The 13,711-nt window shown below is 41.1% G+C and overlaps 3 protein-coding genes across 4 annotated transcripts in view; all 3 read right to left on the reverse strand.

Moving 5' to 3' along the window:
* LOC126385439 (MICOS complex subunit mic25a-like) overlaps positions 1-362 on the reverse strand; it is a 71,165-nt gene extending 70,803 nt beyond the window's left edge. Inside the window, exon 1 of one of the 2 annotated variants that reach the window (XM_050037156.1) lies at positions 123-348. In XM_050037156.1, coding sequence (XP_049893113.1) covers positions 123-206 — 84 coding nt within the window. In that variant the 5' untranslated portion in view covers positions 207-348. Of the gene's footprint in view, positions 1-122 lie in introns of both variants that reach the window. The other variant, XM_050037157.1, reaches the window with a different exon arrangement.
* A 292-nt stretch (positions 363-654) lies between these two features.
* Positions 655-7,831, reverse strand: tpra1 (transmembrane protein, adipocyte asscociated 1). The gene is made up of 11 exons (XM_050037744.1): positions 7,650-7,831; positions 6,503-6,683; positions 6,239-6,371; positions 5,697-5,783; positions 4,921-4,993; positions 4,644-4,723; positions 4,416-4,526; positions 4,262-4,322; positions 3,954-4,056; positions 2,876-2,956; positions 655-2,784 (listed from the first exon to the last, which is right to left on the reverse strand). The coding sequence occupies exons 2-11, from the start codon at positions 6,670-6,672 to the stop codon at positions 2,514-2,516; spliced, it is 1,170 nt and encodes a 389-aa protein (XP_049893701.1). The 5' UTR covers positions 6,673-6,683; positions 7,650-7,831; the 3' UTR covers positions 655-2,513.
* A 1,594-nt stretch (positions 7,832-9,425) lies between these two features.
* trim107 (tripartite motif containing 107) lies at positions 9,426-13,593 on the reverse strand. The gene is made up of 2 exons (XM_050037743.1): positions 13,436-13,593; positions 9,426-11,377 (listed from the first exon to the last, which is right to left on the reverse strand). Exon 2 carries the CDS (start codon positions 11,328-11,330, stop codon positions 9,801-9,803), a length of 1,530 nt encoding a protein of 509 aa, XP_049893700.1. The 5' UTR covers positions 11,331-11,377; positions 13,436-13,593; the 3' UTR covers positions 9,426-9,800.
* Positions 13,594-13,711: the final 118 nt, after the last annotated feature.

The following is a 13,711-nucleotide window of genomic DNA, read 5'->3' on the forward strand; positions in this document are numbered from 1 at the left end:
AGCCCACTAGCTTACCATTATTAGCATTAGCTGCTATTAACATGCCTATTAACATAACAGAACATAACTCAAACTTAGCCTGTGAATTTCAACAGTAAGAGGAAACGTCATATCTAAGTTACCTTCACTCCTTCAATTACTGTGACCTTCTCGTTCTCGTCCAGTCCGAATGACACCTTCCTGGAGGTGCTGCTGTTACCTCCCATTTTCACCAGCTGTCTGCTCCCACCTGGTTAGAAAAAATAATAAAAACCTCTAGTGTGAGGACAGGGACATAAATGAGCGGCCGGTGTCGCCGCCACAGCGACCGGTGGTTAAAGCACTCTAATAAAGGTCAAACTGGCGCTACAGTATCCTCTAAGCTCATTGGTTGGATAAAATCATTCGGACGTGAGGGGTTGATGGGAAATGTAGTTAAAATGTCCTTTGAGTATTATGAGGCGTTTAAAGGCCAACCCATCATCAGGAAACATAGATTAAAGGACAAACAGCGGTGTCATTAGCACAGGAAGGAATATATGAAGAAAAAGCCTTTACCCAGAGTGTAGTTACCGCAAGAAACCACAGAGTGGAGTCCTGTCCTTGGTGTGAATGCAATAAATTACCTACACCAGCCACAGTGTGGAGTCTTTCCCAATCACACAAACAAACAAATCAGAGTCCATGGTTTATTCTGTAAGTCACGGAATGCTCAATACATTGCATTAATATGGGCTGCATATTATACAATCAATGCACTTAAATAAAAAGGCAATTTACAGATCATTTGCAAAATGATTTCAACATCAAAAAATCTTGTCCATCAAGCAAGAGAGGACCTGGTGAACTCATGTCATGGATCAGCACACTGATTTCCCAATCACTATTCTAACTCCAAGTTACACTATCACCAGCACTGAAATTTGAATATATAATATTTCTAAGAGTCAGGCAAATACTGTAATTTCTTGGAAATACACACCTGCTGTACTGCCTTGTTGCTTTTATATGATGAAAAAATAAATTTATCTATTATTTTCTGCATTCAGGTCACCACCATCTTTGAATACTGCTAGCTTAAATACAGTAATCCATTTATACCAAACATATAGCATTTTCAAGGGGAAACATGAGGTGGTTTTAAGAGACTTAAGTACGATATTGCAGTAATACCAATGGTATGACAAGAACTGATTTCACAAGATGAACCAAGATGCCACAAAACCCATGCCTAATGATGATCAGAGTGGAAAATGTTCTCATTGACACTGCCTTAAAGTTACCAACTTTGACATACCAGTTGCCTGAGTCTTGCTCAGGGGGAATTAAAAGGTAATCTATATAAATAAACTCTATCAAGACCATGATTTGATGCCATTAAATTGAGCAATATTGTTTGTGGTCTAATTTGAACACGTCTAATAACATTTCTGGGAAAAAAACCCAAAAAAAACAGAACACGGGAAAATATTGGCAGAAAAATAAATCAGCAGCAAGCAGAGCTAAACTATGCTGATATGGAATGAGGGCATGTCTAATCTGGAATACACAAAAAGAGTTTCTGCACATTTTTTGTTCAAATCACACAGGTAATAGCACATCCTTAATGACTATGGAGCTAACAAATGTGCTTTCAGCAGCAGGAATGGTTAATCTGGTTTAACAAATATAAGCAAAAGCCCCAAATAAATAATGGAGGGGATAAATGGCTGGTAGCAAACGTGATGAGACACAATCTGAGTGTCACAGATGGTTTGTGATCTCTAGCTTGAATACAATTCCTGTATTTAGGAGCTGACAATGTCTTTATCCTATTGCAGTTACACTCAACACACTAACACCTTTTGCTTGTTCACTGAGGGGATGGTGACTATTTGAGAGGACAAAGTACGCCTATCAAAATGAATTAGTCCTTGCCCTGTGTAGAGAGGCACTGTGATTCAGTAAAAAATGATTAGCCAACACAAGACAGTGATAAAGTCAGTTGAGATGTTGTTACTCAGAGCTTTTAGTGGGAATGTACAGATGTTGAGTTGCCGTCAAAAGAATGTTACATCTTAAAGACGTATGTACTTGTTTGGGGTTTAGACTTCATTATTGAGGACTGAGCAGTTGATGCATGATGCTGGAATGACAGAAAATGTGCGGAGACGAGTCAGTAAGCTCCCATATTTAAGAGCCTGTTAAACAGAATCAATACGGAGTCTGTCGGGGCCACAATCAGGGACAGTACTCCTACTGTGGAGCTACAGCAGCAGTGCACTCAGGCGACAGTGTTACAAAAAGCGTTTGCTAAGTTCACAGTCCTCCAGGTAATTGGCTAGCAAAGGTCTCTCCTTTAGTGTCCACTTGGTAACTTATCCTGGCATCAAAGCGAGACCAAGATTACTTGTTCTTGGCGTCCAGCTACTTTGATCTGCATTTTTTTTTGGCCAACTCCTCTGATCGCCACCCTGCATTACACACTACATACGCATAACATTTAAGTCCAGCTGTAAAACCCCCTCGCTTCTCCCATTCTCCTCTTCGTTCATTCAAGCAATGACAGGTCTCCAACGCTCAGCTTCAATGCTGTTAATGCTGCTGGACCCATAGGGTCCGGAGGCAACATCATCCAGGTATGCTCCCACCATACGAGAGCTGCCGGGACCAGAGCCATCAATCTGGGTGGAGGAGTAAAACAGGCCTTGGTCAGTCAGCTCCTTGCGGCCAAGGGTTGTAGCGACGGTTGGGGGAAGGTGGACGTCACTTTCATCCGGCTCGTCCACCTGTGACTTGTAGGAGAACAGGATCTTGGGCTCTGAACTGTAGAAAAGAACAAAGAATAAATTCAGTCAACTGTGCTAAGTACAACTAGAAAGTATTCTGCATATTTTGTATGATTCTTAGTACAAACCCAAAGAAGCCCTTGAGGAATGTGACATAAATGAGCGGAGCGAAGGCGGAGAAGTACAGGAAGGTGGTGACATCCACACAGCTGGTTCAGAAAAGACAAAATAAAGATGGGTTTCACAAGATGTAAACAGGCCTGTGAAATGGTAGGTTTTCTGTTCTCCAACCTGGACCCTATTTTCCAGTGTTTTTGTGTTTAAGTGACTAATGGGAACAACAATTTCTGAAACTGGTCCAGTATTGACAGAGACCACTAAGGTGGCAGCAAAACAGGTTGCAATGTAAACACTCACTTTATGTCCAATAAAAGTGCTTGTTTTTGTCATTGACAGGCTCAGATTATTACACTAAGTGACTAACAACATCATGGAAAGGATCCCTACAGAGAGAGACCTCTTTGGTAAGGAGTAAGATCCTTTTTTAACCAGAACAGCCCTGAAACTGCTATCACCAAACCCACCAGACTCCATTTAATGAATAGTATTTTTTTTCATATGTCTGTTAGACAAAAAGAATCTTAATCTTTAACAAAAAGGTCTATCTCTGTGTGGAGCCTTTCCATAATGTCAGTGGCAAAAACAAGCACTTTTGGTGGACCTACACTGACAGCCCCCACATGCCCTGAGTAGTAACACTGTAGTCTGTTTTGCTGCTGCCAGTTGCAGGAGTCTTTCAATATTGGATACATTTCAAAAAATGTTGTTCCCATTAGTCACATGGGCACAAAAACATTGGAAAATAGAGTCCAAGTTGAAAAATACCTAAGTAACCCATTGAACGTTACAGGACATGAGCATTATTATTAGCTTCAGATGCAGCAACCACAACCAATAGGTTGCTGCCAAAAGGACAACATCTGTTGTGTGCTTATCCTCTCGCCTAAACTCAACTGAACTTCATAAGACCTACCAAAACACTGAGTCATCCCCCTCGCTGCAAAACAAAAACAGCCACCCAGCTCTATATCCAGGACATTTTTCTAAAAAGCATGTGCCGCAGATCTATTCAACCTATCTATTTCTTCCTATAATACTCACACAGGTCCATTTTTTCAGTGTGATATTCAAAAGGATTATACTGACCACAGTCCCTCTATGATTCCAGCACATAGCAGAGCACTGCCCAGGCCCTGGACGAGGTTCAGTAAGGACAGGATGGCAGCATATACATAGAAACTCCTCTTAGCTGGACAAAAGAAGCAAAACAAAGATATGTAGGCAATAGAGGTCAAATGCTTTTAATTATATGGTATCCTGCAGTGGTAACAGCACATTAATAAGACTGCAGCATATCCTCGCAGATTTATATGGATTGCATGATATAGAACACTAATCTTTTAACCTTTCAAATTGAATTTCTTATCTCTGCTGCCATGAAATTCATAACTTACATGGAAGAGATATCCTCTCCCTCACTGGAGTTTTAGGCAAGATCACAATCAAAGAGTACACCTATAAAAAAGGATTACATCATCAGTTAATTATTAGACATCAGTCATCAGATATCTGTCAAGTATGAGTTTTGTATAGTCACAGGTTACAGACCAGGAAGAAGAAGCAGGAGCTGGCCAACCAGAAGTGCCGTCCTCCGTGACCGTAGATGTTGAAGTCCTCAGCAGACAGGTGACTGTCTGGATACAGGATCTCTAGTGTGCCCTAGAACAATTCAGTCATTTATTTCAATTGAATTCAGAATGACAATGCACCAAAATGTCCTGCTGTGCAATGATCAGTTAAGTTTTTAGTAATAATTAACCTCTTATCAGTCATTACCTGTGTAATGGAGTAGCCCAGAGCCAGCACTGCAGTGATAGCCAGCACTCGCTTTATACTGGACTTGCTCTCCAGGTGACCTGATTAACGAATACAGAACGAGGCTTAGAAGACACAAAAACTCTACAGACATTCACTTGCATTCATAATTAGATACAGGGCTGAAAAGGATCATTATTAACTGATCATATGACACAGATGTGTCATGTGAAAAGAGACTGAAACAACGGTTAGCATATACAGTAATTGAGAACTGAAACCAGTAGACGAAACTAACCAAAAGCCAATCCCAAGATGATGACACTGAGCTCAATAGCCAGCAAGAAGAATCGGGTGATTTCCCACAGCACCTGGAGAGACAACAAACATCATGAGATCCACTGTGACGAGATGGGACCAGCTGTGTTGTAACACATATTGACCCAGAGCATGTGCAAAACTTTACAGGTCGGGTCACACTCAAAGCAATAAATAATAATGCGTGGTTTTTTTTTTCTCAGCAGTTCAGCCATGATAGTGGGGAATGGGAACAGTAGGCCCATCGCTGTGTGAACTCCATAGGGATCGTTCTGGTATGTGAGGAATGTCAGTCGTGCCCTTCCTTTTGGACATGAAAGCCAAACAAAGTCATGCTGAAGCTCATATTAGCCCCTCGTGGTATTCAATAAAAAAGGATATAGTTTAGTATAGTTTTAATTTCCCCCTGGCTGTATATTCCACCACACAAAAAGCAGTTTCTCCTCCAAAAGTACACTTCTTGCTGTAGTTTAAAGCAAACATGAATATCTTATGACAAGTGCAGCTCAGATTATGTTCTCGGTAAAAGAGAGTGAAGAGTGGTGCTGAAAAATACAGAGTAAAATCTTTACACATGTACCATTTACTGTATGTCCAGCTTTTATCTCTATAGAAAACCATGTGAGGGTTTGCTCGAGGTCCAGTCAGTAACTATTTGATCATCTACATGTCCATCTTCTTGATCTTAATTTATATTACAGGCCCAACACCCATGTGGTAACAAAACTGTTATTTATGCTTCTTGTGCTTCCTTACTTTGTCTATGATGGTGGCAGCACTGGATGCACTGACAGTCATTGACACTACGGCTCGGGTGATTCCAACCGCCGCTACAACAAACACCTAAGAAATACAGTACAAAACATGTTAGACACTATAAAACAATCTGTCGTCTCAACACTATGAAAATATGTCCTGGAGTAGAACTGAGGAAAAAGTATAGCTGATAGCAACAATGTACTGGTTAACACTAGTGACAAACCATTTGTAGAGCTCACTTACAGCCTTGTTAGGCATTGTGGACCTTTTTTTTTTTTTTTTACCATCACTGGAATAGACGGATGCAGTAAATTTTGGAAACAAAGGGTAAGCACCTTCCACAGAGAAGGGACAGATTATAAAGCAGAACAGTAAACAAGGAAGAAACTCATGACCAGTTCTTTCTGCAATGTTGTTCATCTTTGTTGTTGGATCAACACCACAGTCATCTTATGGGAATTCACCGTGTGACATGGATCCAAGGTCAAGATAATAACTCGGAATACAGTATGTTGGTGTTTCTGTTGTTTGTGTCCTACCAGCAAGTAAAAGGTGACGAAGATAGGGCTGGAGGTGAGTCGAATCTTTGCCCTGGCTGAGGGCAGCTTCCACATCAGGAATACAAAGAAGGCCACATTAGGCACTAGCAGTAAAATGTCCCAGAATCGTACCCTAAGACAGAATAATGGATGTGAATTAGACAATACAGAACTTTCTGAAAAATAACTCATATGTGTAGTCAGATATGCACTGTGAACTGTTATTTTGACCAGCCATTTCTTCCAGCTTGTGCTAATAAATACCTGGAGTCTCCAATGTCCTCGTACAGAACTTGTAGACATTTGTGAGGCTTGGTGATGTTGTCTTCAGTAGGTGGCCAAGTTGGGAATGTTGACGTGTTGTCCAATGGTGTAGGTGAAATACTGCCATTGTACTGAGTAAACCTAACCACAGCAGTCACTGTGGGTAGCATGGTGTCGAACCCTGAGGAAAAAAGACACTGGTTATGTCAGATATGAACAGAAACTGATTACTCACACTAGCACATCAGCTGAGTGTCTACTTCTCATTCATTAGAGCTTCCTCCTTTGGGGAAAATTTCAGGTTGTACAGTACAGCACTGTAAGGGGAGGGTCCTTTCACATGGGTGCCAAATCCATTTTAGGTTTCATTATCGGTAAATGTATGCTAGACCCAACTTGTATGTCATATGAGCACAGCAAGACACGTGAGAAATTGAAACTGGTGCTGCTATAGCCGGCGGCACATTGGTTAAGACTTTAGGAGGTGTAGCCGACAACTGTTGGATTGTTGTACCAGGCAGCTTCCTCCACTATTAGATAAACATTATGTAACAGGATTGGCTGCTATATCAGTCGTGTGTGGCGTTAAATTTAACGTTTCAAACTATCAATCTTGTCTAATCATGCTGATATGAATTTACGAATACTCAACTGCTGGGATAACTGCCATGATACAGTAGCTACCTATCTTTGCTAGTGTAAACGATAAACAACGTAAAATAAAAGGGCTCAAATAAAAACCGCTCTCGCTTGAGCTAAATAAATATACTAGCAGTTAGCTAGTTAATAATAATGTAACGTTAGCTAGCCTAGCGTACAATTCCTTGTCATTTATCCCAACACTTTCGGTTAGAGTTAAAGGGGATTTCAGACGTTAGCTAAAGCTGCTACTTACAGCTTGCTAGCTGCGGTCGGAGGAGCGGTTGTCTGTCAATTAAAATTATATTCTCCCTGCTTCCGTTACAGACAAATAAGTAAAGACGACAATGCTAACGGAAAATACAGCTTGCGAATTAATACTATGTATCCCAGTGTAAAAGCCGCCTGGCTCACGTTAGCATCAAAACAAACGTGATACTAGTGCAAGTGCAGTGACGCCGACCAAACGTAACGAGAGCTTCAACTGGTAAAAAAAATAATATCTTACCTATTCAGTAGACTCGGATTCAATGGTACAACTATTGTAGAATGTTTAAGAATTAATAAGACTTCAGCACATGCTTTACAAGCTGTCATAAACACTGTAATCGATCAATAAATTGATCACCGATACGAGACATGGCTGTGTTGGATAGTTTCGTTAACAAATATTCCCTGTGAGGTCAGCTGACACGCTCACCAAACAAGCGGAGGAAATCTCGCGAGATGACCTTGTGACGTTTGTGTGAGTGTTTTATTTACCTTGTTAGAAGAGCTCCCCTAGCGTTAGAAATGTGTTTTCTCTTTTCTTTATTATGTTGCCTTTTGTATGTTATGGCCTCAGAGAGAGAAATCAAGGACCCAGCTGGGTTGCTGTGAAACGCCCTTAAAAATAAGATGTCTTTATTATAAGAAATAAAGGGCAAAAAAAAGAAAAAAAAAGAGGCAGACTATATGATAGGATAATATAATATGACTTTGGGATAGCCTAAAGAATAATGGCCCTATACCATTTAGCTATAGTTCAGGTTGGCTCCCACCGGGTATATTTGCATAGGCTATAACCCATCATTAAAGGGGAACACCACTTACATTAAAAATTCCAGTATGTTATTTCCATGGCCTAGGAAACTTTAATTAATGTTTGTGAACATGAGCTTCTCTCTCTTAATGCCAGAAACCAGATAAGTCTTTAACTTGTGATGTCATCAAACACAAAGTCTTGGTCTGCTCCATACACAGTGGATGGGAGCCTGATTATGTGGACCCACATAATGTTTTCTTTTTATACCCAAATGAGCTTTATTCTAATGTAGTGTTCTCATTTCTGAAACAGAAAATGTACCCATACACTCAGAACATTCTCCTGGGTGCTTTCAACGTCATCTTTGGTCATCATCTTTGGTCACAGTCAAAAATTGGGTTGCTGGTCCATTCTGCATGGACCACAAGTGACTTGCAAACATGTCAAGTTTTACATACAGTGAATTTCCACAACAGAGCGTTTATTTTTAAGTATCATTTCCTGCTGTAATGTGAGTGACTAACAGACGGCAACTTGACAGAGACTGCAAACTAGCCTAATGACATGGCCAAACCCAAGTATGACGCTGCATGTATAACACTGTGTGGACCTTGAACTAATGACTAAGCAGAAATCTGGACCCTTGTGGCTGGACCAGTTGGGAACCACTGATCTATACCATCTTTCACAATTCACTATGGAGCAACTCCAGACTTTATACAATATGACATCACAAATTTGAGTTTTAGCACTCTAGCTTTCGTGTTTGGAAGAGAGGCGTCCATATTTACTACTATTTTTGGACTGTTTTAGACCGTAAGAATTACATATATGAATTTTGAAAATGGGCGTAGTTCCCCTTTAATGTTATTAGTATCGCCCATGCTTTTTCTACTATGACAAGTCAAAATGTCTGCTGTGAAAGGGGCCTATATTGTGCAAGGAGTTTATCAGATGTGAAAAAAAAATAGAAAAAAACCATCATAAAACTGTAATTTTTCAGAGATTGTCATTTACACTTTCATTGTTTATATTTTAATTGCATCACCCAGAATTGTAGTGGTAGTTGATGAGGTGGGTGTACTACTAGATATATGGGTAGGTTACTGTGGAGGAAGTGGGAATACTCCCTTATATATTTCAATGGCTTTTTGGCTGATAAGTAGGTACACTGTACACTGTAAACAACCAGAAAAAGAGGTGGGTATACCCTCCTCTACACCACTAGCATTACGACTAAGTGAAATAATAATAGCAATACTGAGAAAACAATGTCATTTATTGACACATCATTTTGAGCACTATGTTTCAGATACACTGCGAGGAGTAATACAGTCACATGTTTTTATGCCTATGTAGACTTATTACTTGAAGTGTAGACATAATTGCACAAGGCATCCAAAGCACTAGGCAAAAGGTGATCAGGAAGTGCTCTCATAATTCCTGAACTCTGTGAAACAAGTTCCCTGAGAATGAGGAAATCCGAGTCTGTGTCTTCTATCGAGACACAGCTAAGACTTTAACTTCTTTAATCATAAGAATCAAGTCTCAAAAATATTATTACTTTGCTCTTTCTACTGTGCTGCACATTTGCTGAGAATATACAGGTTATAGGTGACAGAAATATAGCTGTGATTATGAATAAATAGTGACACGTGCTTTGGGGTGCCCTGACATCATCCTGTAGGCCAGGTGCACTGGTTCAGTCAGGTTAGCCTTAAATGTGTACACATGAGTCTTCCCGCTGACCGGGCTGATGTTGTAGAAGCTCAGCCTGTGGGTCTTGAAACTCAGTCTGATCTCCAGCCTGCGTGATAATGTGGTCCTCTTCAGCGGCACATCGTGACCTTGCTCGAAGGCTGTCAGCAGGTTGTTGAACCACATCAGACACCAGGAGCTGCGGCTGCTCTCCAGAGCAGAGGGCACCCCGCTACGTGCCAGTTTCCCACTGTAGCACACGCCGATGATCCACGGAGAACCTTCCAGCTCCACCTCCCAGCAGTGATCGCCTTCATAGAAGCTCTGGGTGCTGAGGACCTGGAGGAGGTTGGTGAACCTCTGAGGAGAGGGTGGGTAGGGCTGTTTGGCAGCGCTGTAAGTCACCGTCTTCAAGTCCTCTGAGAGGACAAGGTTGGGGTGGGCTGTTTCTGGGTCAAAGGTTACCTCTGAAGGGTTGAGGGTGTTGCGAAGGGAGCGTTGAATCTCTCCAATGCTTTCCCTCAGCTCAGCGTTCATGTCTTCCAGCTTTGAGCAGGCTCGCGCGGGGTTGACTTTTGATTCAACGTGGTCGTCCTCTTCGCCCACAGGCTTGGCCATTAACTCCTCAATGTGTGGTTGTAGAGTCTGAAGCTCGTCACTAAATGCAGTCTCATCATCTTCAGTCAGGAGAGACTCTGCTCTGAGCATGGCTTGTCTAAGCTGCTTTGTCAGCTCTGCAGCTTGACTGACTCGACTGCCTGTGCTGGCCTCACCTGGACCTAACTCTTCTTCAATCAGCTGCATCACCTGCGCGCTGTAGCTCTGTGACAGTTCTTTTATCTGTCCTAAGAGTCTGGATGCTTTCTCTCTCAGCTGACTGTTAGCAGTGGTCACCTCTAACTCCAGTCCCTTCTCCTTCTTCAGTACAATCTCCGCCATCTCCAGCTTGAGCCTCAACTCTGTGACTTGAGACGCAATTCTGAATTTAGGTCCATCCATTTTCTGACTGCCTTTGCCACTACCTTGTTCTTGATCCAAAGAAATGGACCGCTCTGTGCATCCAGACCCAGATTTGAAGTTATCCTTTCCCTTACACCCTGAGCTCTCCTCTTGGCTTTCTCCAGGTGTTGCTACGTCCTGCTGGTGTTTTGTGTTTGATTCTTCTGTGACATCGCTCTTGATCGTCACATGGTCATCATCAGAGGGGTTTGCAGTGGAGCTGGCTTTCCCAGCAGTGGCTTTGTAGGACTCTATGATGCTGCACATTTTGGAGCTTTTCACAAGAGCCTGGGTTCCCTGGTACTCCACCTGGCACTCAGGGCAGCTGTGTTGGTCGAGGCCTTCTCCCATGGTCTGAAGGCAGGCAAGGCAGTAGATGTGACCACAGGGAAGAGAAACTGGCTCAGAGAAGAGCTGCAAGCAGATGGGGCAAGTAAGCTCCAAAACTGAAGCTTCTGGATGATCCATTTTAGAGAAATGTGACTCAGTCTCACTCACAGACGTGGTGTCAGCCCCTAGGAAAAAAATAAAAACTTTAAACTTGGCTGACTGATTTGACTCTGTTTAGATTATAAAAGCTCTATATAATGAGTTGCAAATGTTGTATGTAAATGGCCTAAGGGGAAAAAGGACTTCAAGTAAAACAAAAAAAAAAAAGTAGTATTAAGTATAAAAAAGTATATAACATCGGGGTCATAGCCAGGACTTTAGTCAAGAGTCCCCTCACACTGACAAAATTATCACCCCAGATATAATCAATTATATTCTTAGTATTGCATTTGTATTTGTTAGTTGTGTTCTGTTGTTGTCTTTGAATTTTATTCCCAAACATGAACATCTACAAGTTGAGAGACTGAATCCTTTTTTTTTCTTGTTTTTTGGCCTATAAGTAATCAAACTTAAATATCATTAACCCCCTAAAAATACAGGAGTCTGTCTATAAAATATCCGACAAGTGTATAAAATATTCACTGTGACAAATTTTAATTCAATGTAATCTACTCCAGATTGCAACACCCCCCAAATTCCCACACAAAATACAGAGAACATAACAAAGGGGCAGTTCACCCCCCAAAATCAAAAATACATACTCTTACCTGTAGTGCTATTTATCAATCTAGATTGTGTTGGTGTGAGTTGCTGAGTGTTGGAGATTTTGGCTGTAGAGATGTCTGCCTTCCATTGAATACAATGGAACTAGATGACACTCAGCTTGTGGTGCTAAAAGTGCCAAAAAAGACATTTGAAAAACTCAACAGCAATGTCTCTTTCCAGAAACCATGACCCCGTTACTCAAGATAATCCACAGACCTTGTTGTGAGCAATTTCATGCAGGAACTACTTTCCTTCTGCATCACTGTGGAGGAGGAAGTGTGCATCTACTCACAGATGAGAGATAGCAACAATAACATTCAAACTAATAGTTCAATATTGCTTGTTTATCTAAGCAAACATTACAGAGGACGCCATTAATGTGCCCCATCTCGTGGTGTCTCGTCTATGAGTAGGTGCGTGCTTCCTTCCGCAAGGTGATACAGATGGAAGGTGTAGTTCCGCCCACTTTATACTGGAGAGAAGGCAAACATCTCTACAGCTGATATCACCAACACTCTGCAACTCACACCAAAACAATGTTGTTTTATAAATGCTGTGGAAGTAAGAGGAAAAATATGGATTTTTGATTTGGAGGTTAACTGTCCCGTTAACTTCTGCTGTTTTTAGAAAATGTGGGAGGTGTTGCAGTCTGGAGTAGATTACAAATGTAACAGCAACATTTGGTGAATATTTTTTACACTTGTAAGACAGACTTGCATATTTTTCCAAATGACCATATTTAATTTTGGTTACTTTTAGGCAAAAAAAACGAGCATTTTGATAATCATGTTGGGAAATTAAATCAAAAAGAAAGATACAATGCAAAACAAGCCCCAAAATAATCTAGAGAAAAAATATATAGGCTAGTTTTAATTTTGGAGTGAACTGACCCTTTAATGCATCTTCCTTGCATCTGTAGAAAACTACTGGGGAAGCTATGCATGACTAAGCACAGCTCAAGGCAACCATACAGTCTGTGTGTGCAACTAAAATCACATGCAGAAGTGTACACAAGCAAGACTAATCTTCCATGGAATGATGCCCATTCTAAATTGAACATTTTAGTCTCATGAAAATGTGTCTACTAACCATGAACAGTCAAAGCGAACAATGTAGGTCACATTTGTTTATGCGTGGTTTGGCAGCGCGTCTGTTTACGCGTTAGTGAAGTTTCGGTTTCCAGAGAACAGGACTTCCACGCGGCCAAATCACAAGTTTACATTCTTCACTTTAATTAGGCACACACACATTGTTTAGCATATTTTGCCGCAGGTTATAGCTCTGATTTCAACTATTATGGCATTACTTCCTTTACACATAATTAGGACTACATTTTAATTCAAATGCGTCACTTAATGCGCATCACTACGGAAATGATAGCGGCACGCGGACTCATTACGAACAACTACAGACTGGCCGTCTTAAAATTAGTAAAATTATTACGTGGATGTAACAGACAACAGTTACTAACGCCTTACCTCTTGCATGCGTGCTGTCTTGTGTCGAGTCTTCCTGTTCAGGTGTGTCAATAAAACGCACTGACGCACAGATGAGCGTTAAAATCCGCCTTTCAGACACACTGCACCTTCATTTGCCTCATGGTGGATCTCAGTGGAGTAATCCATGTTGAGCAGCATGAATTCATTAGTGTGTGTTTGCCAGACCTTGACCCACTCTGCCCCAATATGGTACACCCCTCAGAAATGGCACATGAGCATCTTAAATAAGCTACTTTTATTTTTAATATTTTTTTT

The sequence above is a fragment of the Epinephelus moara genome, chromosome 24 (genome assembly GCF_006386435.1).
Source record: "Epinephelus moara isolate mb chromosome 24, YSFRI_EMoa_1.0, whole genome shotgun sequence".
Lineage (NCBI taxonomy): Eukaryota > Metazoa > Chordata > Actinopteri > Perciformes > Serranidae > Epinephelus > Epinephelus moara.